Consider the following 27,360-nt stretch of genomic DNA (forward strand, 5'->3'; position numbering starts at 1 on the left):
CAAAGGGATAACCAAGAAGGTAGATGAGGGCAGTGAGGTTGATGTTGTCTACGTGGACTTTAACAAGGTACCACATGGTAGGTTGTTGCATAGGGTGAAATCTCATGGGATCTGGAGTGAGATAGCCAAATGGATACAAAATTGGCTTGATAACAGAAGCCAGAGGGTGGTTACAGAGGATTGTTTTTCAAACTGGAGGCCTGTGACCAGCGGTGTGCCTCAGGGATCGGTGCTGGGTCAACTGTTGTTTGTCATTTCTTTAATGATTTGAATGAGAATTTAGGGAGTATGGTTAGTAAGTTTGCAGATGACACCAAAATTGGTGGTATAGTGGACAATGAAGAAAGTTGTCTAGGATTGCAACAGGATATTGGGCCAGTGGGCTGATGAAATACAGATGGAGTTTAATTTAGAAAATGCGAGGAGATGCATTTTGGTCAATCAAACTGAGACACGACTTAGAACAAAAAGATCTAGAGATACAGGTTCATAGCTCCTTGAAAATGGCGTCAAGATGGACAGTGTGATGATGAGGAAGTTTGGCATGCTTGGTTTCATTTGGTCAGAACATTGAGTACAGGAGTTGAGACATCTTGTTGAAGTTGTACAAGACATTGGTAGGGCCACACTTGGAATACTGTGTAGAGTTCTGGACACCCTGTTATAGAATGGTTATTATTAAACTAGAAAGAGTGCAGAAAAGATTTACTAGGATGCTACCGGGACTTGATGGTTTGAGTTATAAGGAGAGGCTGGATAGACCGGGACTTTTTTCTCTGGAGCGTAGGAGGCTGAGAGGTGATTCTATAGAGGTCTATAAAATAATGAGGGGCTTGGATCAGCTAGATAGTCAATTCTTTTCCCAAAGGCAGGGGAGTCTAGAACTAGAGAACATAGGTTTTTAAGGAGAGAAGGGAGAGATACAAAAGGGCCAGCGGAGCAGTATTTTCACTTAGAGGGTGGTGATTGTCTGGAACAAGCTGCCAGAGGTGGTAGTCGAGGCGGGTACAATTTTGTCTTTTAGAAAGCGTTTAGACAGTTACGTGGGTAAGATACTTATAAAGGGATTTGGACCAAATGTGGGCAACTGGGACTAGTTTAGTGGTTAAAAAAGGGGCAGCATGGACAAGTTGGGCCAAAGGGCCTGTTTCCATGCTGAAACCCTCTATGACTCTACCAGAATACAGATAAAAGCGATAGCCTGTCTGCATCAATCAAAAAAATAGTTTTTAAAAATCATTTCAGCCACTTTCTTTATTCATCACAAAGTGTACTGCCTGATTTTTAGCAATTCTTACAAACATGATGAATGTAAAATAAATTACATAATTCACAACATTAAACTTTCAATAAGACCATAACATAGAGCAGAGGTGGTCTATTCAGCCCATCTATTTTGCACCACTATTCAATGCAGTCATAACTGATTTGATGTGATAATCCTCATATGCACTTTCCTGCCCCATAACCCTTGATTCACTTACTGATTAAAATCTGGCTGTCTCAGCCTTGAACGTACTTAACCCAGCCTTTAGAGCCCTCAGCAGTGAAGAATTCCATAGATTCACTACCCCCTGAATGAAGAAATTCCTCCTCATCTCTGTGTTAAATGAATGATTTCTTACTCCGGGATTCTGCCCTCTGGTCCTAAACTCTCCCACAATGCTCTCAGCATCTCCTGTGTCAAGCCCCCTGAGAATCCCATATGTCTCAATAAGGTTGCCCCTTATTCTTATAAAATCCAGTGAATACATGCCCAGTCTACACCAATTTTTCCTTCTAAGAAGATCTCTCCGTATTTGGGATTAATGTAGTGAACGTTCTCTGGACTGTCTCCAATGCCAGTATATCTTTCCTTTGAAGGGGACCAAAACTGTTCACAGTATCCCAGGTGTGGTCTAACTAGCCTCTTATATAATTTTAACAAGACTTCCCTCTTACACTCCATTCCAATTGAAATAAAGGCCAACATTCCATTTGCCTTCCTTATCATCTTGCTAAACTTGCATGCAAGCTTTTTGTGATCTATGCACAAGCATTCCCAAATATCTCTGTGCTGCAGCTTTCTGCAGTCTTTCCCCATTGAAATGATAGGGAAGGTGATGCCCTATGGTTATTATTATTCGACTATTAATCCAGAAACCCAGCTAATGCTCTGGGGATCTGGGTTCAAATCCCGTCACGGCAGATGGTAGAATTTGAATTCAATAAAAAAATCTGGAATTAAGAATCAACTGATGACCATGAAACCATTGTTGATTGTCAGAAAAACTCATTTGGTTCACAAGTGTCCTCTAGGGAAGGAAATCTGCCATCCTTACCCGGTCTGGCCTACACATGATCCAGAGCCACAGCAATGCGGTTGACTCTTGACTGCTCTTGGGCAATAAATGCTGGCCAGCCTGTGATGCTGAATTAATAAAAAAGTTCAGCAAATTTATTCTTCCTCCCGAAGTGTATCACTTCACATTTTCGTACATTATTTTCCTGCTGCCAAGTTTTTGCCCAATCTTGTCTGTACCACCATCCTCATCACTCCCACCTATTCCTGTGTCTTTCACAAACTTAGTATACTTCCCTCTTCCAAATCTCTTCCCCACTTTCCTCATCCAAATCATTAATAAATATTGTACATAAATGTGGCCCCAGCACTGATCCCTGTGGCACTGCACTAGTTGTAGGTTGCCATCCTGAAAATGCTCCTCTTATCCCAACTCCTTGTCTTCTATTAGTTCGCCAGTACTCTATTCATAATAGACTACCCCCCAACACCATGGGCTGTCACCTTATTAAGTAGTCCTTTGTACAGCACCTTATCAAACACTTTTGGAAATCTAAGTGCTCCTTTATCTATCCTGCTCGTTACTACCTCAGAGAATTCAAATAAATTTGTCAGGGATGTTTTCCCCTTAATGAAGCCGTCTCATTCTGCTTAATTATATTGTATATTTCTAAATGCTCTGCAGTCACATCCTTTATAATGGACTCTAACATTTTCAAGCTTTTATTTCTAAAGTTGTGTTGTTTCGCAATATTGCCCTTTTAGAAATCTGTCTCCATGCATTGTTAAACTTTGGGGCAGTACATATAATTAGTTTCCAAAGGAACAGAGGACTCTGGAAAATCTAGCAGATCCACCAGCGTCTATTAGAAGAGAAACATTTTGTGCCCTAAGGTTCTTTGTCATTTTCCTTATTCTGTACCAAGGCTGTGGCAGTTTAAGTCCTCATGTCACTGTCAAATAATTGTGCACTATCTTTGCTTTTAAAGTTGCAAAGGATGAATTCAGGCAGAAAGGATATCAACATAAGTTTAAAGTGATAAGACCAATAAGAATATTGAGGGAAGGCTTGGCGGGGGGCACGGGTTTGGTGGTGGTGGTGTAATCCCTTGAGACTTCGGGCCCAGTGTTACCATTTTGATTCTAAATGCTGGGCAGACTTCAAACTGGGAGTGACTCAGATCCAACTTCTAAATCCAGCGTCCCCGTACGCATTCTGTCTGAAAAAATATCATTGAATCCAAATCACGCTACAGAAGCCTGTGGGCAGCGCTTAACGTTCCCAAAACCCTGCAGCGCTGATTGGCACCTCTAACTGCCCATGTGCAGAAAAAAAAGACAGAATGTTGCTTCTCTGCCACATCCCTCAGGCTGGATAATGCTGTCCCTTGGCCCCCACAGACATTGCCCCTGCCCTGCCCCGCCCCACCCCCACAAGGTTACTGACCCCCTTATCCCCCCCCTCCACACAGACCAATAGCACTCCTCCCTCCCTCCCCCCAACCAATCTCAAGCAGAGTGGCAGCGCACCCCCCTTCCCCTCCACTGACCTCAGGTAGAGTGGCAGTGCACCCCCCTTCCCCTCCACTGACCTCAGGTAGAGTGGCAGTGCACCTCCCCTGAAACAGCAGCCTGTTCATGGTGGTAAAGGGGGAAGTGCCGGTAAAGTTGGGAAAGCAGCCCCTGAAGTCAATTTAAATCCACACAAAAACATTTAAATGGCTGTCGCACCCATTTTGGGTGTGGTCCCGATTTGAGGCTAATTTTGGGTCATGGTAAAGGAGGAATTGGCGAGGAGGTGGGCGCACATCGTGCTAGTTGCCTCACACCTGACTTTACCAAGTTTTCGCACCTGAAAATGGGCACACTGCAGTGGTAAAATCAGACTCTGTGTCTTTGAAAATTGTGTGACTTGGGTTTTTGAAATCCTGTGTTCAGAATATCTGAATATATTTTATTGTTTTCTCCAGGCCAGAGTTTCTCCGTCACAGCTGCAAGCTCAAGGACAAATTCAGACGCAGCCAGCTCAAACTGCCCAAGTTACTCTCACTAAACCACCAGTTGTGTCTGTTCCTGCTGCAGTCGTTTCCTCTGGTGTAACAACGCTACCTGTGACTGTTGCTGGAATTAGTGTGGCTATTGGTCAGCCTCAGAAAGGGTCAACAGGTAATTGAGAAGCAAATTCTTGCGGATTTCATTCTCCCCCGTCTGCATGGGTTTCCTCCCACACTCCAAACGTGTGTGAATTAGGTGGATTGACCATGATAAATTGTCCCTTAGTATTCAAAGATGTTTAGGTTGGGGGTTTTAGCAGGGTAGATGCAGGTACAGGAAGGAGTTGGGCCTTGATGGGATGCTCTTGGAGAGTTGGTGCAGACTCAGTGGGCCAAGTGGCCGCCTCCTGCACTGTAAGGATTCTATGATCATTTCTACTCGTTTCAAGGACAATGGTATTGTCACATGAGAACATAAATAAGAATGTAAGAAATAGGAACAGGAGTAAGCCATCTAGCCCTTCAAGCCTACCCCGCCATTCAGTAAGATCATGGCTGATCTGAAGTGGCTCAGTTCCACTTTCCTGCTTTTTCCCCATAACCTTTAATTCCCTTGTCTGTCAAAAACCTGTCTACCCGCGTCTTAAATATATTTAGCGAGGTAGCCTCCACCACTTCAACGGGCAGAGAATTCCATAGATTCACCACCCTTTGAGTGAAGAAGTTCCTCCTCAACTCTGTTCTAAACTGCACCCCCCCTTATCTTGAGGCTGTGCCCTCTAGTCCTGCTGTCCTTTCTGAGCAGGAAGAATCTCTCTACCTCTACCCTATCCATCCCTTTCATTATCTTATATGTCTCTGTAAGATCCCCCCTCATCCTTCTGAACTCCAACGAGTACAGACCCAGTCTATTTAGTCTCTCTTCATAGTCTAACCCCCTCATCTCCGGTATCAGCCCAGTGAACCTCCTCTGCACTCCCTCCAAGGCCAAAATATCCTTGCGCAAGTGCGGTAACCAAAACTGCACACAATACTCCAGCTGCGGCCTCACCAGTGCCCTGTACAGTTGCAGCAAGACCTCCCTGCTTTTATATTCTATTCCCCTCGCTATAAAGGCCAGCATCCCATTTGCCTTCTTGATCACCTGCTGAACCTGTAGACTGGGTTTTTGCGACTCATGCACAAGGACCCCCAGGTCCCTCTGCACTGTAGCATGCTGCAGCTTTTCGCCCTTTAAATAGCAGTCCCTCCTACTATTATTCCTGTCAAAGTGGATAACCTCACACTTGCTAACATTGTACTCCATCAGCCAGGTCCTCGCCCACTCGCTCAGCCTATCCAGATCCCTCTGCAGACTTTCCACACCCTCCGCACAATTTGCTTTTCTACTCATCTCTGTGTCATCAGCAAATTTTGTCACCCTACACTCAGCCCCCTCCTCCAGATCATCTATATAAATGGTAAATAGCTGAGGCCCCAGCACCGATCCCCGCGGCACTCCACGAGTCACCAACCGCCAATCAGAATAGCACCCATTGATACCTCGTGAGAGGCTTTGTATAGTTGTGTTTGCTGAAAAGAATTATTCCTCAGTGTGAACATCTAAAGTGAAAGATTTCAAAACCTTACTTAAGTAAGAAGAGTACTTTACATTTGAGATGTGGCTTTAAACTCCATTGTGTCACATAATGTCAGCTGATCGAGGTTGTGCTTTGCTTCTGCAGCGTTTAGTTTTGATGTTGTCACGTGGATCAGTGGTTCTCAGCCTCAACTTCCCAAATAACACAATCTCTTGTTCTTCCTCCCCATTGCTGTCGAACCTAGAACACCCCCTTCTCCACCCTCAATCCACTCGTGCTGTCAAGTCCCTTCTGGTGCCACAGATCCCTGCCACCATGAAATTGCTATCCCACTCGGTACCCCCCCATCCCCCATTCTTCAACACCACATTGACAGAAGTTGCACCTCCTCCAGTCAGTATTAATTTGGGGTTGCTGTAGTCCCAGACCACCCCGTCAATCTCCTTCTCTAGCTCCAGGTTCTGATCCTTCTAGCCCCCACAAGTGTAAATACCTCCAGGCTTTGCACCACTCCTAGCCTGAGACTCCATTCCTCTTATTAGCATCTGTATTTAAGAAATTGGCATTGTGAACAGTAGTTACTTCCACCATCACCTGAGTAATCCCAGCACTGATTGACAATCATATAATAAGGTAATGAGTATGCCTCCACCTTTTTTAAAACAGGAGAAATTGAACTATTTTTTATGGAAATTAATAAAGCTAAATGATTTTCTGCAGTCATTTGGTTTGTATTGCTTTTTCAGGTTTGAAAACCTTCACTGCCTTTAATCTATTATCTTGACTCTCTACAGGAGGGCAGACCTTGGTGAAGACTGCCATCCCACAGCACTTGTCACAAATGCAATTTCTGAAATTCAAGCAGCCGAAAGTTGCACAGGTGACACAGGGACAGGCAGCTGTTCAAGCTGCAGCAATCACTGCACAGCAAAAGGTATGGATTCTAAAACTTTAATACCTTCCTTGATCTTACTGGGATCGAGGGATGGAAGGAATACAAAAAAAACCCTTGCACCTGTTGATTCTTTACCCTCTTTTCACTGCCTCCCCCTCAGCAAATTGTGCCTGTGATTCTTCTGGCATGTATGTCTGTGACTGAGAGAAAAGCTTTTGATATATGCGTACGGTAGCAGATGCTCAAAATCAACTGAGTGAACAGAAAGATGAACGATTGGGTAGATCAAGAGTAGAAGTTCAGGAATCCATTGGTGGTCATTTTCCAAAGTTCTCTGGAATGGTCCCTACGGTTTGGAGGTAGTTAATGCAAGCCCGCTATTCAAAAAGGGAGGGAGAGAGAAAACCAGAAACTATAGATCAGTGAGGCTAATGACGGAAATAGGGAAGTTGCTAGAGTCTCATTATCAAGGATTTTAGAGCACTGCATTTGGAAAGCAGAGGTATAATCAGACTAAGTCAATATGGATTTACAAAAGGGAAATCATTCCTGATAAATCTCCTGGAGTTCTTTGAGGCTAGAACTAGGAGAGTTGACAAGGGAGAACTGGTGGATGTGTTTTGTTTTAGACTTTCAGAAGGCTTTCAACAAGATCTCACATAGCAGATCACCGTGTAAAGTTAAATCACATGGGATTACAGGTAATGTCTTGAGATAGATAGAAAGCTGTTAGCAGACAGAAAGCAAAGAGTTGGCATTATTAGTTTTTCTGATTGGCAGGCAGTGATGAGTGAGGTACCGCAGGGATACGTGCTAAGACCCCAACTGTTCACGTTATATATTAATGAGAGGGAATTAAAGAGGGGACTGAATGTATTATCTCCATATTTGCAGATGGTACAAGTTGGGTGGGAGGATGAGCTGTGAGGAAGATGCAAAGATGCTTCAGTGTGAATTAGACAGATTGAGTGTGTGAGCATGTGTGTGGCAGATACAGTATAATGTGAATAAATGTGAGGTTATCCACTTTGGTCGCAAAATTAGGAAGAGAGATTATTATCTGAATGGGTGAACGTTGAAAGAGGTGGATACTCAAGGCCTTGGTGTCCTCGTGCATTAGTTGCTGAAAGTACAGCAGGCAGTAAAGAAAGCAAATAGTACCTAGGCCTTCATTTGTGAGGATTCGAGTATAGGGATAGGAATGTTTTACGTCAATTGTATAGGGTGTTGGTGAGGCTACACCTGGAGTTTTGGTGTCCTTATCTGAGGAAGGATGTCCTTGCTATAGAAGAAGTACAGCAAAGGTTTACCAGACTGATTTCTGGATAGCAGGACTAAGTCGGTTAGAACTATATTCCTTGGAGTTTAGAAGAGTGAGAGGTGATCTCATAGAAACTTATAAAATTCTAACAGGATTCAGAAAAAATATCCCAGTGGTGGGGGACTCCAGAACTAGGGGTCATAGTCTGAAGATAAGGGGAAATCTTTTAGAATTACGGTGAGGAGAAATTTCTTCACCCAGAGGGTGGTGAATGTGTGGAATTCACTATCACAGAATGTAGTTGAGGCTAAAGTGTTGTGAGATTTCAAGAAGAAATTAAACATGTCTCTTGGGACTAAAGGGATCAAGGGATTTGGGGGGAAAGGTGGGGAGGAATCAGGATATTGAATTCAGCCGTGTTCAAAATGAATGGTGGAGCAGGCTCGAAGGGCTGAATGGCCACTCCTATTTTCTATGTATGTTTCAATGTATGAATCAAAAAGGTTGATAAGTATAGTTAGAGAGAGAAAGATAGTCAAGTAGGGGCATTGGAAACAAAGGCCCGAAGCTTGTCCTGCCAACAATTGGAGGAGAAAGAAAATTCAGATGGCTGGATAGCTTTGAGGCAGGGACTGACAGAGGCTTGAAGAAAGCCAGAGAGAAGCAAGATGTGTCAATGGCACCACTATGGCTGTGGTAATACATGCTCAACACAGCAGCTTTGGATAGTTGGTTGGTCAGTAAGTGTATCTCTGATGGGGGGAACCACAGTCCATCCCTGGTCTTTGCTGAGATCTAGTTTGTGTTCGTGATGATCATTAATTAGATGAAGCTTCCTATTTTAGTTTCGGGGTGGGGTGGAATTGGACTTGCAGAAGACTAGACCAATATCACCTTTATTTAGCAGCAAGTTCTAAACATTCGGAATGGCAGTGCTGAAGCTTGGCTTTGCTCTGCAGCAAGTATTTAGAGGTGCACAAGGTGGGCAAAAATAGTCCTTTCTTATTTGTTATGTGCATCCTGTTTCAGATAACACAGCAGGTTACCGTGCAATCACAGCAGCAGCAACAGCAGAAAGTAACTTATACCACCTCCCAACTCCAATCAGGGATGAAGCCACAGTTCTTGAGTGCCCAGACCCAAAAGCAGACAGGAACACAACAGATGCAGGCACAGATTCAGGTAATTAATGCAAGTAATGCAGTGATACGATGATTATATTTACTAGACTGTAATCCAAAGAATTACACATCCACTTTGGAGCTATGCAGTTTGAATAATCTGGAAATGTGACTAGGCTATCGGGAAGAATGACTGTGTTGTTCTAAAGTTTACATGTAAACAAAAAACTCAACAGGTTCACCAGTAATCCTTGGTGAATGAAATCTGCCCTTCGTTTCCCGTCTGGCCTGTGTGTGACTCCAATCTTACATATGGCCTCCGGGGTGACACAGTGGTTAGCAGTGCTGCCTCACAGTACCAGAGACCTGGGTTTGATTCCCAGCTTGGGTCACTGTCTGTGCAGAGTTTGCATGTTCTCCCCTTGTCTACGTGAGTTTCCTCTGGGTGCTCCGGTTTCTTCCCACAGTCCAAAGATGTGCAAGTTAAGTGAATTGCCTATGCTAAATTCTCCCTCGGCGTATCCAAATAGGCGCTGGAGTGTGACAACTCGGGGATTTTCACAGTAACTTCATTGTGTAGTGTGAATGTGAGCCTACTTGTAACTAATAAATAAACTTTACTTTAAGTGGCCTAGCAAACTATAGGTTCCTGGTGTAACTGGGAGTGGGCTATAATGATGTGTTGCACTGCTCTGGGAGTGTTACACTCTGTTCCTTTCATCTTTGCAAGAAACTGTTGATTGCGGACTGATATGTTTGAAAATCTGAAGCAAATAACTAGTAAGTAAGTAAATCACCGAATCCTTCTGAGAGAATGTAGCCTCTGTCTGGCGTCTTGATTAATTATTCAGGACTTTGATGCTCATTTAATACGACACGCCTTCCTTTGTATTGCATAATTGAATCAATACCCATGAAATGCATTTTGTATTAGGAATGAAGACCAGTAATCAGACTGCCCTACAGCTGATTTTTTTTTGGTAAAAACATGGATATTATTTTTAAAGGATTCTTCACCTCAGCTGAGACTTCGCGTGGGTTCATCGCACATTTGTTAAGTAGACAAAGTTGCTTTAATATATCAGTATGTTGAAAATCTTGGGAACTTCAGACAGTCCCCTTATTTGCAGGTGATTGAAAGGGCAGCTTTAACAGGAATTTGTTCTATACATCTATATCCCTGTTCGATACATTAACAAATGTACATCAAACCTGATAAAGTGACACTGTTTAATACCACAAGACCTCTTTAACAGTCCATTTACGTTACATTGGTACATAGTGGCTTTATTCCACGATGTTTGAGATTCATGATGAACACCTCGTGGTTTCTTTCCGAGTTAACATTCGACTCTTGATCTATGCAGCAAAACTTTATTCTGCCCAAGCACTCCTCAATAGGGCAAGTGTAATTTATTAACGTCGCTCTACCTTAACTCCAAGACTGCAGAAGAAATAATTCTTTAAAGTACCTAAAATCTTTCATGTTTGGAAACCATAAAGGGTGAAAAAGTTAAAATAAACTGCTATTGTTCAATAGGTTACAAAAATTCCACAAACGGTTCAACAGCAAGCAACCATGGGGAGTATCCAGCAGATGGTATCAACGGCCCAACAGGTATTCTTCACCTCCTCAAACCTATCTCCACACTCTGCATGGTTGAAGCTTTTGGATGTTTCACGTGTTCTGCCTGCTGATACATTTCCATGATGTGGAAGAAGAAATCTGCCTTTGTTTTCTTCATTGGATTTCCCTGTTTGCCTATATATGCTTCACACTTCTGGTTCTGCTTATGTTCCTCCTCTTATTCCACTTTTTTGGTACCTGGAATGTGCAACCTTTGTTTTGAGCAGAATTGAGGAAGGAAATGCCAAGAACAATAGGAGAGATCTATGCTTGATCCTTGCAGGAAAAAAGAGACATGCTGTGAAAACTTTTTGTCTTGAACTCATCAGGACAGTTTGCAAGAATGCCACAGTAAAGTGAGCAACAATTTATTCTGCATGAGAAGAGAGAGCTGATTGGTGGGCAAGTGGGCTCTGATTGAGGCGTTGCCATGAAGAATGTACCAGGGACTAGTTAACTGCTAAGTTTCGTTCAAATTCAAATCAGGCAGATCAACCTGATTGGTCAAGACATTGCCGTGGAGAATGAACCAGGGAATGGCTGTCCTATGGCTTTCGTTTAGTAGCTCCACAAAGGACAGGGCCCTATAGTGTGAATATATGTATCTCCTAGCAAGTGTTAACGGCGAGTCCGACTGATGAATCTAAATTGGTTTTCAGCGTAATTCTTAGCACAATCGGGATTAAGCAGAACTTGCTAAACAATCAGAGTGCGAGACTAAAAACTTCAGCAGCATGTCTCTTTTTTCAGTGATACGCAAGTTCTGGCCTACCATACAACTATATGTCTGATCCTAGTGTGTAAAATATCACTGCAAAAGGAGGCCATTTAACCCATCGTGCCTGTACTGGCTCTTTGAAAAAGCTAACCAATTAGTTCCATTCCCCCAGCTCTTTCCCCATAGTGAGCATTCTTTTTCCTTTTTCAAGTTGTCTTCCTATTTGCAAGTTGTCTTTTGAAACTTGCTGCATTTGCTTTCACCACTTTCAGGCTGTGGGTTCCCGTTCACAGGAATGCGCTGCAAATACTAACCTAATTTCTCCTATGGTTCCTTTGCCAGTTGCCTTGTATCTGTGTCTTCTGGTTAGCAACTTTCCTGCCATGAGAAACCGTTTCTCTTTACTTACTCTTATTACAGTCCTGTATGGTTTTGAAAATCTCCACCTCTTAACTTTCTCTGCTTTAGAGAGAGAATTCCAACCCTCCCCAGAAATGTACCTGGGTACATTTCTACTAAATTGCTTCTGCACCCTCTTTTAAAACCTTGGCATTCTTCCCAACTTACAGTGCTCAGAACTGGCCACAGTGCTCCAGCTGGAAGGCGCTTGGGTTCCATGTTATCCACTGTTGGATCAAATTGGTTGTACAGCGATTGCAGAGGCTCAGCTGCACCTTCTAGCTTTGGACTGTGACCCTCCGTGTGAAGATAGTGAGGAACACTGCTCTGCATAGACTGAATATCAACTTTACATCGATTCCTGTAGAACCTACAGCACAGACAAACAATCCACTTGGCCCAGTGTTTATGTACCATCAAAGTCTCCCTCGATCCCCTTCCTCACCTATCCTCCTATTCCTTCCTCCTTCACCTGTTAACCTAGCTTCCTCTATACTATCTGCCTCAACTGCTCCTTGTGGTAGTGAGCTTTGTGTTCTGACCGCTCTCAGTAAAAAAGTTTCATTTGAATTCCTTCTTAGGTTTATTAGTGACCATCTTATATTTCTGGTCTTTGGTTTTGAATTGCCTCACAAGTGGAAGTATCTTCCTAGTCAATCCTTTCATAATTTCAAAGACCTCTATCAGGTTACCTCTAACCTACTCTTACCTGTTCCTGTGGTTATAATCGCTCTCTTTGGATATCTTTTCTGCCTCTTTCACAGTCTTTCTGTCTTTTTTTATAATATTGAGGCCAGAATTGTTCCCGATCTCAGTGAGGTCTGAATATGCTTCTATTTAAATTGAGTATAACCTGTTGGAATTTTAGTCTTTTTAATCTTGAGTAGCACCTTTTTTTTTGGAGATGGTGTGTTGTCACCAGTTGCTTTACGAACTTGCAGATAAAATTCTGAACACAAAGCTATCTGAGATTAAACTCTCAGCCTATAAAGAATAAACCAGACAAACACTAATGGAAAAGCCAATGCTGGAAATGGGAAATAACGGCTGAGATTTAGCAGCATCTGTGGAAAGAGAAGCGGTGTTTCAGATTGATGACTTTCATCAGACACTCACCAGTTGCCCTGGTTGTACAGCGCTGTGTAGAATAGTTAACACTTCTAATTCACTAACCTGTTTTGTTCAGGGTGAGTCAGTCTGAATAGAATACACGTTGAGTTCCAAATGCTTGAACTTGCGTAGTATTTAGAGTGCAGGAAAAAATATTTGATCCAGTAGGTCCATACTGTTATTTATGTTCCACATAAGCCAGTTGTACAGCAGCATTTAGTGATTACCAAAATTGCAGAACGCATACTGCACCAGGAGGCCATTGGCCCATTGTCTCCATGGGCTCTCAGAAGGTGAAACTCACCTTGTGCCATTCCCCGACCTTCTCCCTGGAACTCTGCACATTCTTCCTCTTCAGATAACTATGGGTGGCACAGTAACCCAGTGGTTAGCACTGCTGCCTCATAGCTCCAGGGACCCGGATTTAATTCCTGGCTTGGGTCACTGTCTGTGTGAAGCCTGCACATTCTCCCCATGTCTGCGTGGGTTTCCTCCAGGTGCTCTGGTTTCCTCCCACAGTCCAAAGACGTGCAGGTTGGGTGAATTGGCCATGCTAAATTCTCCCTCAGTGTAGGCGCCGGAGTGTAGCAGCTACAGGATTCTCACAGTAACTTCATTGCAATGTAAATGTATGCCTACTTGTGACACTAATAAATAAACCTTTTAAAATAACTAGAAGAAAAAATGCTGGAAAATCGGGCAGCACCTGTAAGGAGAGAAAAGAGCTGACGTTTTGAGTCCAACTTTGACAAAGGGTCGTCTAGACTTGAAACATCAGCTCTTTTCTCTCCTTACAGATGCTGACAGACCTGCTGAGATTTTCCAGCATCTTGTCTTTTGGTTTCAGATTCCAGCATCTGCAGTAATTTGTTTTTACTTTTTAAAATAACTGTCTAATTACCTCTCAAGTGCTTTAGTTAAACTTGCCTCCACCACATTCTCAGGCTCGAATCCGTCTACATTACATTTGAGGCTTGGTTACTTCTGGCTGTATGGTGCTTTAGGACAATCTGAAGATGCGGAAAGGCACTATATAAATGAAAGTTACTTTCTTGTCTGAATGACCCTCTCTCCCTCCTTTTCCTGCAGGTCCAGGCACAGCAGCAGACGATGACACTGTCCCAGGCAGCTCCTGGCCAACAGGTCCAGGTGATGCCTGCAGCCGCTACTGCTCAGGTGGTCCAGCAGCAACTTATTCAGCAGCAAGTTGTAACAGCGGCCTCTCCTCAGATTCAGACCCCGACTCCACAGAGCCCCGCTCAGCCAGCAGTGACCTCTGATGCCCAAGGCCAACAAGCCAAGGTGCAGGTGCGAACTGCTCCTGCAGTGAGGCTGAAAGCCCCGACGAAACCGAACTGAGCTTGTTGAACAAAGCAAGGAAGCCCACCACATAAAGAATGTGCTTGCAGCATTAGCTGGACTGTGCTCAGAACAAATTGTACTAAGTTTGTTTTCACTCCACTGTGTAATAGCCAATGTATAGAAAAGTTGACTTGCATAAACTTTACGTATATCATTTAATATTGAATCTTGGTGTTAATGTAACATGTTAATGCACAGCAGAAATTCTGTAAATCTTTTTAAAAGGTAGATAACTCTAAGGTTTGACCTTGGGTCATCTTTGTACATATTAATTTTTTCTTTTCCTGGCACATTTTTAATGTGCCCCTGTATTTGTTAAGTTCAGAAAGTGGATGTTATAGGCATGTGTTCAGTATTTGTAAATCCACAATGTAGTTGGATGAATGTTAAGTACTTAACTGTAGTTATTTTTCATTACGTGAAAGTTGGAAAGAAGCCAACAGCAATGGACTTCAGAATAAGTTGTATTTGACATTCCTTATCTAGAAAAAGACACGAATGTTTATTAACAAACTTTTGATACAAGGGGTTTTGTATTTTTGTTACATTCTTTTCATTGTGCACCCATGGTTCAGGATTTATTTTAAAGTGATAATGTTTATTTTTATTCTGTATGTATATGCACATTAAAAATGCAATCTATGCTACAAAGTTATTCCCTCTAGTTCTTAGTGTACATGTTGTACAGTATTTGTTATGGTTTTGCATAGCATCGTGTTATAACATCCTTAACCCTGTCCTCAAATTCAGTCATTTGTGATCGGCAAAAATAAGATGATTGAGTAGAATTGTATATAAATATTTTTGTTGGTCAACTCGGTCATGTTATCTTTAATCTTTCCTTCGTTGAGCCAGATGTAGATTTTTTTTAAAGAAAGCAGCCGTGGTATTTTTGTTATGTATGGTAAACTTGGTGAAGGATGATGGCAAAAGTTTCAGTGATAGCCCAAGATAACTGAGACCAAAGAGAGAGTGAGTTTTAAGTTTTCAGCAAACATGACAGAAGCGTTGATTTCCAATGATATTGTGTGAAATTACTGTTACACTGTCAAGATATACCAGATTGTTAGTTGTATTCATAAACCACTGCTACCATATTGTAATAAATTAACATATTTGTAAATGCACTACACCTGTTCCTGAAATTCATTTAAAGAATTTTTCTCTTTTTTTACCGTTGAGTAATGTGTTGTATTTCTGAGATGTGTAGATTTCTTGAATCAAAGTTTGGCACAGCGGTTTCCACTGCCGTTTCACAGCACCTAGGACCCGGGTTCAATTCCCAGTTTGGGTCACTGTCCGTGTGGAGTCTGCACATTCTCTCCATGTCTGCGTGGGTTTCCTCCGGTTTATCCGGTTTCCTCCCAGTCTGAAAGACATGCTGGTTAGGTGCATTGGCCATGCTAAATTCTCCCTTGGTGTACCCGAATGGGTGCTACAGTGTGGCAACTAGGGGATTTTCACAGTAACTTCATTGCAATGTTAATGTAAGCCTACTTGTAACAATAATAAATAAGTCTCAAACCTTCACAGTGGCACAGTGATTAGCATTGCTGCCTCATAGCGCCAGGAACTTGGGTTAGAATCCCGGCTTGGGTCACTGTCTGTGTGTAGTTTGCACGTACTCGCTGTGTCTGCGTGTGTTTCGTCCAGGTGCTCTGGTTTCCTCCCACAGGCTGAACGACGTGCGGATTGGGTGGATTGGCCATGCCAAATTGTCCCTTAGTGTCCCCTGAGGAGGACTAGCGGGTTAAATATGTGAGGTTACACATAGGGCCTGGATGGGATGTTATGTTGGAGAGTTGGTGCAGACTCAAAGATACGAATGGCCTGCTTTTCTGCACTGTAGGGATTCTGATTCTATTCTATTTGCTTTACTAGAATATTATCAGATTAAATTTGACACTAAACTGCACGAGTTGTTTGGAAAGGCAGCCAGAAGCTTGGTCAGGGCAGTTTGTCAGAAGCATCTTAAATGGGATGAGAGAAAAAGAAGTTTAAGGAGGAAATTCCAGTGTTTAAGGCTGGGTAGCTGAAATGAACTGATGGAATTCAAGAAATTCCTCCAGAATTGGAGGAGCACAGATTTCTGAGGGTGCATGGAGCTGGAGGAGATTACAGATGGGGAGGGATTTGAGCATTATAATGAATGAGGATTTTAAAATCGAGGCGTAGCTGGACCAAGAGCCAGTCTTGGCGGTAACATTCGTTACGTGTGTGAGGTCAAATCTAAATCAGTTTCTCCTGTTTTAATTTTTTGTCCCAGTGGTTTGTCTTGCTGCAACTATTGAATTTTGGCTGCAGTCAGATTTCGGAATCTCTGCGACCCATCACACTGTCCACCACCATGAACACTTACTCCCTTCACTCCCAGCACAAGATTTACGAGATGCACTGTATTTAACTTGCAGAGGCTCCTTGAACCACACCTCCCAAACCCCTAACTTGTCACCGTAGAAGACACATGGGATCACCACCACCTCACTTAGAAACAAGAAGTGGGAGTAAGCTGTTCAGCCCTTTGAGCCTGTTCTGCCAGTTGAGGAGGAACTTCTTCACTCAAAGGGTGGTGAATCTCTGGAATTCTCTGCCCGTTGAAGTGGTGGAGGCTGCCTCGATAAATATTTTTAAGACGTGGGTTAATGGGTTTTTGATAAGCGAGGGGATTAAGGGTTATGGGGAGAGGGCGGGAAAGTGGAACTGAGCCACGACAGATCAGCCATGATCTTATTGAATGGTGGGGCAGGCTCGAAGGGCTAGATGGCCTACTCCTGCTCCTATTTCTTATGTTCTTATGTTCTAAGATGCAGAGTTATTGATTATTAAAGCACTGGAAACTAATTAATTATTAAACTAATTAATTTCTTATTAAAGATCATTTCTTATTAAAGATTAACGAGGAGCTTATTAATTATTAAATATTAAAGTATTACCAGGGTAAATGATTATTAAAGCATCAATGGAGTTATTGGTCATTAATGAGGGAGTTATTGATGATTAAAGAATATATTGATATTAATATTTGGTTATAGATTATTAAAGGATTAATGGGGATTTATTGATTATTCTGGGCTATTTGGACATTGAATTCTGTTCCAATTAGGAATTCAAATCCAGGGACTGTGCCTTTAAGGGGGCGGGTCTGTCTTAGTCCCCGCCCCGTTTGCTAATTGGCCAGTCCCTCGGCTTCACGTGACCTGGATAAGATGGCGGCGCCCAGAGAGGGGGGCACGCGGAGCGGAGATTCCGACCCCCGGGCTCAGCCCGAGACCGAGACCGAGCCCCAGCCCCAGGCCCAGGCCGGGGCCCCGGAGCGGCTCCGGGAGCTCCTGCAGCGGGTTCTGGGCAGCAGAAAGAACGCGAACTCCGTGTTCGACATCCTGGAGGGGCTGGAGGTGGGAGTGAGGGGAGAGCCCGGGCCCCGGGGTGGGGGGAATGAAGGGGGAGAGCCCGGGCCCCGGGGGCAGGCGGTGAGGGGGGCGGGGGGGGGAGAGCCCGGGATGGGAGGCTCAGTACTTTGGACATCCAGAGAACAACCATTGATTTAATGTAGGAAGCCCAGCAAGATCCCAGGCTTGTATGACAGGGGGGGTAACCTGCGCCCCTGGGTGCCCAGGTTGGAGCCTGCGCCCCTGGGTGCCCAGGTTGGAGCCCGCACCCCAAGTTGGACCCCATGTCCCTGGGTGACTGGTTGGGGGAGAGACCCCAGGCCTGTGGTACTGAAAATCCAGTAAACCGGCGGTGATGATTGAACAGTGTGACTTTAATGTTGGTTTTTGGTATAAATGATTCCCCATTGGACACTGGTATGACCAGATTATTTGTGAATATACGGGATTACGGGTGACTTTAGTTTACATGTAGATTGGGAAACTCAGTTTAGTCACAGTACAATAGAGGAGAAATTTCTGGAATGTGCGTGGCATTTCTGAAGCAGCACGGTAGCACAGTGGTTAGCACTGCTGCTTCACAGCTCCAGGAATCTGGGTTTGATTCCCGGCTCGGGTCACTGTCTGTGTGGTGTTTGCACATTCTCCTCGTGTCTGCATGGGTTTCCTCTGGGTATTCCAGTTTCCTCCCACAGTCTGAAGATGTGCGGGTTAGGTTGATTGGCCATGTTAAAATTGCCCCTTAGTGTCCTGAGATGCGTAGATTAGAGGGATTAGTGGGTAAATATGTAGGGGTAGGGCCTGGGTAGGATTGTGATCAGTGCAGACCCAATGGGACGAATGGCCTCTTTCTGTATTGTAGGATTTCTATGATTCTATGTATACATTGAGGAACCAACGAGGGAGCAGGCCATCTTGGATTATGTGTTGTGCAACGGGAAAGGATTAGATGGCAATCGAGTTGTGAGAGAATCCTTGGGGATGAGTGACCATAATAAAATAGAATTCTTTGTCAAGGTGAATAATGATGTAATTGATTCTGAGACCAGGGTCCTGAATCTCAGTAAAGGTCACTATGATGGTATGAGGCATGAATTAGTTGTGGTGGACTGGGAAACGTTACTGAAAGGAAAGACAGTGGACAGACAATGGCAGGCATTTAAAGAACAAACCCCAGAAGTTGTTCATTTCTGTTTGGCGCAAGAGTGGGAAGGGAATTGTGGCCAAATCATGGCTTATAAGGGAAATTAGAGATAGCATCAGATTCAAAGAAGAAGCAAACAAATTGGCAAGAAAAAGCAAAAGGCCTGAGGATTGGGAGCAATTTAATATTCAACAAAGGCAGACCAAAGGATTGATTAAGAAGGGGAAAATAGATTGTGAAAGCTAGCAGAGAATATAAAAACTGACTGTGAAAGTTTCTATAGATATGTCAAGAGAAAAATATTAACAGAAGTGAATGTGGGCCCCTGACGCTCAGTAAAGGAACTAAATTTGTACATTGAATATTGGAAGACATGAATAATCCACCAGAAGTGCTGAGAGAAACATGTTTTGGTGAGGAGCTGAAGGAAGTCAGCATTAGAGAAATGGTTTTGGGGAAATTGATGGGATTGAAGACAGATAAATCTTCAGATCCTGATAATCTTCATCCCGGAGTACTTAAGGAAGTGGGCCGGGAAATAGTAGATCCATTGGTGGTCGTTTCCTAAAATCCTGCGGACTCTGAAATGGTTCTTTTGGATTGGAAGATAGCTCATGTAAGCCCACCATTCGAAAAGGGAAGCAGAGGGAAAACAGGGAACTATAGCCCAGTGAGCTTAATGTCAGGACTGGGGAAGCTGCTATTATCAAGTATTTCATAATTCAGCATTTAGAAGGCAGTGGTATAATCAGACAAAGTCAGCATGGATTTACAAAAGGGAAATTACGCTTGACAAATCTACTAGAATTCTTTGAGAATGTAACTCATGGAGTTGACCAGGAGAACTAGTGGTTTATTGAGACTTTCGGAAGGCTTTCAATAAGATCTCCCGTAACAGACCACCATGTAAAGTTAAAGCACGTGGGATTGCAGGTAATGTCTTGAGATGTTTTGAAAGCTGAGTAGCAGATAGGAAGCAAAGAGTTGGCATAAATGGGTATTTTTCCAATTGACAGGGCAGTGACTAGTGGGGTTCTACAGGGAATCTATGCTAGGACCCCAACTGTTGACATACATTTAGCTCCCTTGTCCAAATCTTAATATATTATCTCCAGATTTGCAGATGATGCAAAGTTGGGTGAGAGGGTGAGCTGTGAGGAGGATGGAGAGATGCTTCAGCGTGATTTGGACAGGTTGAGTGAGTGGGCATCTGTGTGGCAGATGCAGTATAATGTGAGGTTTGGTAGCAAAATTTAAAGTTTATTTATTAGCATCACAAATAGTCTTACATTAACACTGAAATGAAGTTGCTGTGAAAATCCCCCAGTTACCACACTCCGGCGCCTGTTCGGGTACACTGAGGGAGAATTTAGCATGGACAATCAACCTAACCAGCATGTCTTTCTCACTGTGGGAGGAAACTGGGGGAAATCTGCACAGACAGCGACCCAAGGAATTGAACCCTGGCGCTTGAGGCAGCAGCACTGACCACTGTGCCATTGTGCTGTCCATATTTGGAGTTCAGAATAGTGAGGGGAGATCTGGTAGAAAGTAGTGAAGCTCTTCAGAGGTTCGATAAATGCTAATACTTTCTTTGCACTAGTCCAGCTCCACATTTGAAAGACTGTATAAAAACCTATCAGTGACTGTCTCAGATTGCTAGTGTCTATTGACAGTAAGATTTTGTCTTTCTTACCAGGCTGAACAGGAAGATGAAATCGTTGTTGCTGCCAGAACCTGTGGCATCTTATTCTGCACCTTATTGCAACGAGGGGACCTTTTCGTTGGCCAGTTGCCTGAGGAAAAGGAGGGTCTGTCAGGTAAGGAGTAAACACTGAGCAGCCTGTTGGCCGGTTCCGGGGTCCCCCTGCTGCAGTGGGGAGCCTGTGACACGGTGACATGGCCAACAGTAAGGAGAATGTGTCCACTTATCATTCATTCCCGCGAAACAGGCCCACTGGTGAGAAGCTGCAAGTGTTTCAGAGAATTTCTTGGTCTTTGAAGGAGCTAGATATTGTGTCAGTTCAAGAAATAAGTTTTTATAATGAGGTGTAGTTTCTGGATTGGGCCAGCTGTAAAGCTCATGTAAATGTGAGATCATTCATTTTGGTAGGAATATAGCAAAATGGACATTTACTTAAATGGTAAAAAAATTGCAGCATGTTGCTGTGCAGAGGGACCTGGGTGTCCTTGTGCAGGAATCTCAAGGAGTTGGTTTGCAGCAGGTATTTAAGAAGGCAAATGGAATTTTGTCCTTCATTACTAGAGAGATGGAGTTTAAAAACAGCGAGGTTATGTTGCAGCTGTATAATGTGTTGGTGAGACCACACCTGGAGCACTGTGTACAGTTTTGGTCTCCTTATTTGAGAAAGGATATACTGGCACTGGAGGGGGTGCAGAGGAGATTCACTAGGGTGATTCCGGAGTTGAGAGGGTTGGCTTGTCAGGAGAGACTGAGTAGACTGGGGCTATACTCATTGGAATTCAGAAGAATGAGGGGAGATCTTATAGAAACATATAAGATTATGAAGGGAATAGGTAAGATAGAAGCAGGGAAGTTGTTTCCACTGACGGGTGAAACCAGAACTAGGGGGCATTACCTCAAAATACGGGGAAGCAGATTTAGGACTGAGTTGAGGAGGAACTTCTTCACACACAAAGGGTTGTGAATCTGTGGAATTCCCTACCCAGTGAAGCAGTTGAGGCTCCCTCATTGAACGTTTTTAAGGCAAGGATAGATAAATTTTTGAACAGTAAAGGAATTAAGGGTTATGGTGAGCGGGTGGGTAAGTGGAGCTGAGTCCACAAAAAGATCAGCCATGATCTTATTGAATGGTGGAGAGGGCTCGAGGGGCCAGATGGCTGACTCCTGCTCCGAGTTCTTATGCTCTTATGGTTGGGACTGTTTGTTTCACACACTGTCGATCAGATGCTGTGTTTTGCTGTAATTTTATAGGACAGTGATGGAGTTTGCAGTCTCTGAGTAAACCTCTTGGCTGACCTCCCATCTGGCAGCTTCCATCAACTTAAAACCATAAGAGACTCACATGCTGCACCGTGTGAGTGCTACATTCCTGGAGGAACTGTCTTTCAGATGTGATGTTAAACCAAAATCTCATCTGCTCTCAAGTGGATGTAAATCATCAGTTGCCACTATTTCAAAGGACAGTGAGGCCCTCCTCTGTGTCATGGCCACTCATTACCCCTCAATAAATGAGGGGGAGGCGATGGCTTCATGGGATTATCACTAGACTATTAATCTGGAAATTCAGCTAATGCTCTGGGGACCCGCGTTCGAATCCCGCCACAGCAGCTGGTGGAATTTGAATTCGATAAAAAATATCTGGAATTAAGAAGCTACTGATGACCACAAAACCATTGTCGATTGTCAGAAAAACCCATCTGGTTCACTAATGTCTTTTAGGGAAGGAAATCTGCTGTGCCTCTGGAGTCACATGTAGGCCAGACTGGGTAAGGACAGCAGTGTGGTTGACTCTCAACTGCCCTCCAAAGGCAACTAGGGATGGGCAATAAATGTTGGCCAACCAGCGACACCCATGTCCCACAAGTGAATGAAGAAAAGATCACTATTGCACAGACAGATTACTCGGCATTTCTGTTTCTGGGAGTTAAAAGTTTTTGTTTTTAGTGTCACAAGTAGGCCTACATTAACACTGCAATGAAGTTACTGTGAAATTTCTCTAGTCGCCACACTCCGGCACCTGTTCGGGTACACTGAGGGAGAATTTAGCATGGCCAGTGCACCTAACCAGCACGTCTCTCAGACTGTGGGAGGAAACTGGAGCATCCGGAGGAAACTCGCGTAGACACGGAGAATGTGCAGACTCGGCATAGGTAGTGACCCAAGCCGGAAATTGAACCCGGGTTTGTGGCACTGTGAGGCAGCAGTGCTAACCACTGTGCCATCATGCCGCTCTGTGGCTGCCATGTTTTCCTACACTACAGCAGTTACTCTTCTTTGGAAACCCTTTCGGAGGCTCTGGGGTCATTAAAAATAAGTTCTGGATTGCATTAGAAATTGCGAGAAAGCTACAGAGTTAACAGCTGCGTTTATCTGGTTTCAGGTGACTGCAGTGCCGACGTTAAGTACAAGATCTGGATGAGACATCGCTACCAGAGTGGTATCGACCAACTGCTCAGTCTGATGGCGCATGAGTCAGAGCAGGTTCAGGTGAGATTCCTGCTGTGAACCTGCCCTGGGCCTGTGACAGCGGGCACAGTGACGCAGTGATGAGTTAGTGGATTAATAAACCCAAGGTCTAGTCTGATGATCTGACCATTCTGTGTAGTGGGCGAGCGAGACACTTGCTTGTGTTTGGAAAGGCAGCTCACCACCAACTTCTCAAAGGCAATCACAGAGGGGTTGTTAATGTTGACCTTGCCTGCAATGCGCACACCCCGAGGAGGGAAATAAAACAAATGGCAATCTGGACTGTCGCAGGGGAGGCAGTTTTACCATCACTAGTGTTGTAATCCAAAGCAAAATCTGGGGACCCGGATTCGAATCGAGCCACATGAAGGTGAAACCTAAATTCAATAAAAATCTGGAATTAAGAATCTAACGGTGACCATGAAACCATCGTCGCAAAAAAACCCATCTGATTCACCAATGTCCTTTAGGGAAGGAAATCTGCCGTCCTTACCTGGTCTGGTCTACATGTGACTCCAGAGCCACAGCAATTGACTCTTCACTGCTACTTAACTTGATTTTTTAAAAAAAGTAATAACTTGTTCATCGATTGTGTTAAAGGAAATTATTTTCTTCCCAATATCTGCCTAATTCCAACAGCCATTCAACTTCTGGTTTAGGACTAGGGACCATAGTCTAAATATTACAGCCTCATCTTACGCAAATGAAATTCGGGAACACTTTCCTGCGCACATGGTGATATGTATGAATTCAGTGCAGGAGTTTGGAACTCTTCTGCAAATGACAGTTGATACCAGATCAATTTTAAGACTGAAACAAAGTACAATACAGCACAGGAACAGGTTCTTCGGCCCACCGAGCCAGTCACATAGTCCTATCTAGGCCAACCACCTGGATCCCTCTGTGCCCCTCCTGTTCATGTGTATATCCAGATAAGTTTTAAATGTCGCTATTGTAACTGCCTCAACCACCTCACTGGGCAGTGCATTCCAGGCCCCCACTACCCTCTGTGTAAAAAAACTTCCCCCACACATCTCCACTGAACCTTTCCCCCCTTACCTTGAACTTGTGCCCCCTTGTAATTCCTGGGGAAACAGCTTCCAATGGTTCATCCTGTCTACATCCCTCATAATTTTATAAACTTCTATCGGGTCGCCCCTCAGCCTCCGTCTTTCCAGGGAGAACAATCCCAGTTTATTCAATCTCTTCACATTAGCTAACACCCTCCGTACTAGGCAGCATCCTGGTAAACCTTTTCTTCACTCTCCCCAAAGCCTCCACGTCCTTCTGGTAGTGTGATGACCAGAATTGGATTCCAAATGTGGCCTAAGCAACATTTTTTATGATTCTAATATAAAACTGTTTGATTTTAGTTATCCAGAGGTATTGAAGGAATAGGACAAAAGCATTAGATCACACATCAGCCGCGATCCAATTGAATGGCGGAACAAGGGGTTGAATGGTTGTCTTCTGTTCCGGAATTGCTGTCCTCCGATGCTGCTGGAATTATGCACTTACTGCTTTCCACGTGCAGTTGGGTTAACCAGTTGGGTGTTAGCAATTACTAAATAGCGCACAACTGACAACTTGTGCGGGTATTATTCTCCAGTAGAGTGATTGCTCTTTTTAATGAGCTGCCCCTCTGTCGGGCACTGTATGACAATAGTTGTTAATTTAAGTGATACATTTAGCTGGGAGGGTATAATTGCGTCTGCCTAAACAGCAAAACATTTTGAGGTGAATATTGTTGACACGTTTAAAGGAAACGGGAGAAATGTGTGTGGGAGAAGGGAATAGAAGGGTATGCTGATTGGGTGAAATGAAAGCACTTGGGAAGAGGCTTGTGTGGAGCATGAACACCAGCGTTGGGGCCGAATGGCCTGTTTCTTTGCTGTAACTTTTATTCATATATTTTTCTTACAGTTTACCTGGCGGAGGGATATATTTAAACCTCCCATCATGCTATATATTTAAGTAGTTGCATGATTGCTTTAAGAGCTTTAAAACCCGTTCTGTGTTACTGTGAACCTGTGTGAGCGAAGGAGGCCTTTCTCTTTTTGATTAAAACCCACCACCCCCGCACGTGGTTAGGACATTGCAAAAAGAAAATTGCCGATGAGTTGGGATTTTATTCCATTGAAAACACCAGGAAAAGTTCCTAAGAAGAGAAAGCATTGTGGGTCCTTTGAAAACTAGGGGAAAATCAACAGCAGGATTAAAGGTGGACGTGCCAGCGAAGGAAAGAAAAAATTGCATTTCCTGCAGGGGAAAAAATATCGGGTGGACTCCTCCAAGCTGCAGAGTCTGTGCGTGTGTTGCGGTGTGTAGCGACAGACCCAGAGACTCTCTACACAGTTTGAAAAAGGGTGGAAGCTCTCTGTGTGGTTTTAAACGAGGGGGTTTATCCATTCAGAGAAGGGTGAGATTCCAGGCAATATCTGGCATATTTGATAGGAAGGGATACTCAGCAATATGTTTGGGACCATTTGAACAAAATGTGCATCAGCTTAACTCCAGGGTATAAAGGGCATACTGGGGAGACAGTAAAAAACAAACTGAACAGTCGTGAGTCGCTAGTCTGTGAGAGAGATGGTGGGTTAATTAGGATCCATGGGACCTTTTCAATTAAGAAAATGAATCATGGAGTTGCAATGCCAAACGGTTTTAGTACTTTGTACAAGTGAATAAATTTGGAAACAAGTTGGTTGTACCAGCTTTTCTCAGTACAATAGGAAGTAAAACCTTCAATTTGCCCATAACTTGGTTCATCCAGCAAAGCCAGGAACCAAAATTTGTGATGACTTGAGAAAGATCCTTGAAGGGCATCACACTCCAAAGCCACTGATCATCATGGAATGGTTTTGGTTCCTCTAAAGGAATTCAGTGGAAGGCAAAAGCATTGCGTGGTTTGTGGCAAGCTTAAGATGGCAGGCACAACATTGAGAGTTAGGTGAGTCACTGGGAGAGTCTCGCTGTCTAGTTTGTGGCCTCCAAAATGAAGCTATCCAACGAAGATTGCTTACAGATTGTGTTTTGACTTTAAAGACAGCAGTAGAAATCGCAGTGCGGTTGAACTGGCTGCTAAAGAGGCTTCACAATTTGGTGCAGGAATGAAGACCCACAGGTTGGGAACTGCCCATAAGAAATCAAAACACCATAAGCATGTCAGAGATGTGTCAAATTGGGTCATTCAGCGAGTGAATACTGGAGCAAGAATTGTCAATGCAAGAATTGTGGCAAAGTGGGTCTCATTGCAGAAACTTGTTGGGCTAAACCAGCTTCCCTAGAGAAGAACCTTCCAGAAGAAAAACAGGTTGCAATTTACAATATGGAAGCAAAGAATTACAGCCAAGAATATTCCGAAATATGATGCAGAGCTCCAACTGAACACCTTATTCATACAGGGTGAATCATGCAGATTTTGGGTGATTCTGAAGCTAAGTGGACAACCTGTTAGGATGGAGGTTGATATTGGTGCTTTATCTTTAATTCCTGAAACTATATACCAACAAAAGCTGAGGCATCTTCCTACAAAACCAGCTCGTGTGATTTTTAGGGTATACACGGAAGAGATCCAGTTACTATGAGCGACTGGGCTACCCCATCGTAGCTGTCATGAAACCAGATTGTTCAGTTCGTACGTGGTGATTTAAAAACAATGTATCTAGTGTGTATTGATCAGTATCCGCTTCCTGTAATTGAAGATGTGTTTGCTGGTTTACCAGGTGGGCAGAAATTCAGCAAGATTGATCTTTCACAAGTATATTTACAGATGAATGTACCCACTGAGTCTCAGCCATTGCTTACCATCGATACTCACAAAGGTCTTTTTCATTATAAAAGTTTACCTTTTGGAACAACATCCGTACCAGTCCTATTCCAAAGATTGATAGCTCAGACTTTAAGTGGTCTCTCTGGTACACAACATTACCTGGATGATATTCTAATTACAGGGTCCAGTGAACAAGAGCACTTGAATAATTTAGAAGCAACATTGAAACATCTTGAAGCATATTGTCTGCATATCAAGAATGAAAAGTTTGACTTTTTCCACTACCTGAATCATTGATAATGGCCTACAAAAAGCACCTAAAAAATGGAAACTATTTTAGAAACGTCACATCCGACAAATATGATGCAAACGAGGGCAAATTTGTTCCTAATGTAGCTACGTTATTCAAGCCATTATTATGTATTAAAGAGTCATGGGACTGGGCAACAGAATGAGAGAAAGCATCCAAGGATGTCAAAGATGCTTTCCAGAAGTCTGAAAGTATTAGTTCATTTTAACCTGAAGCTAACATTACT

General features: G+C 43.5%; 2 protein-coding genes across 11 annotated transcripts in view; both read left to right on the plus strand.

The window, feature by feature from the left end:
• Positions 1-15,480, plus strand: part of ep400 (E1A binding protein p400) — a 150,136-nt gene extending 134,656 nt beyond the window's left edge. For 9 of the 10 annotated variants that reach the window (XM_080207995.1, XM_080207997.1, XM_080207996.1 and 6 more), the window contains 5 exons: positions 4,252-4,447; positions 6,650-6,789; positions 9,041-9,193; positions 10,673-10,750; positions 14,076-15,480. In XM_080207995.1, the coding sequence (XP_080064121.1) occupies positions 4,252-4,447; positions 6,650-6,789; positions 9,041-9,193; positions 10,673-10,750; positions 14,076-14,345 (837 nt within the window). In that variant the 3' untranslated portion in view covers positions 14,346-15,480. The remainder of the gene's footprint in view (positions 1-4,251; positions 4,448-6,649; positions 6,790-9,040; positions 9,194-10,672; positions 10,751-14,075) is intronic. The other variant, XM_080207999.1, reaches the window with a different exon arrangement.
• Positions 15,481-17,550: 2,070 nt separating this feature from the next.
• noc4l (nucleolar complex associated 4 homolog) overlaps positions 17,551-27,360 on the plus strand; it is a 47,459-nt gene continuing 37,649 nt past the window's right edge. Inside the window, exons 1-3 of the mRNA XM_080208640.1 lie at positions 17,551-17,743; positions 20,581-20,701; positions 22,967-23,073. Coding sequence (XP_080064766.1) covers positions 17,555-17,743; positions 20,581-20,701; positions 22,967-23,073 — 417 coding nt within the window. The 5' untranslated portion in view covers positions 17,551-17,554. The remainder of the gene's footprint in view (positions 17,744-20,580; positions 20,702-22,966; positions 23,074-27,360) is intronic.

Source organism: Carcharhinus amblyrhynchos, chromosome 20 (assembly GCF_965287045.1).
Source record: "Carcharhinus amblyrhynchos chromosome 20, sCarAmb.v2.hapA, whole genome shotgun sequence".
In the NCBI taxonomy this organism is placed as follows: domain Eukaryota; kingdom Metazoa; phylum Chordata; class Chondrichthyes; order Carcharhiniformes; family Carcharhinidae; genus Carcharhinus; species Carcharhinus amblyrhynchos.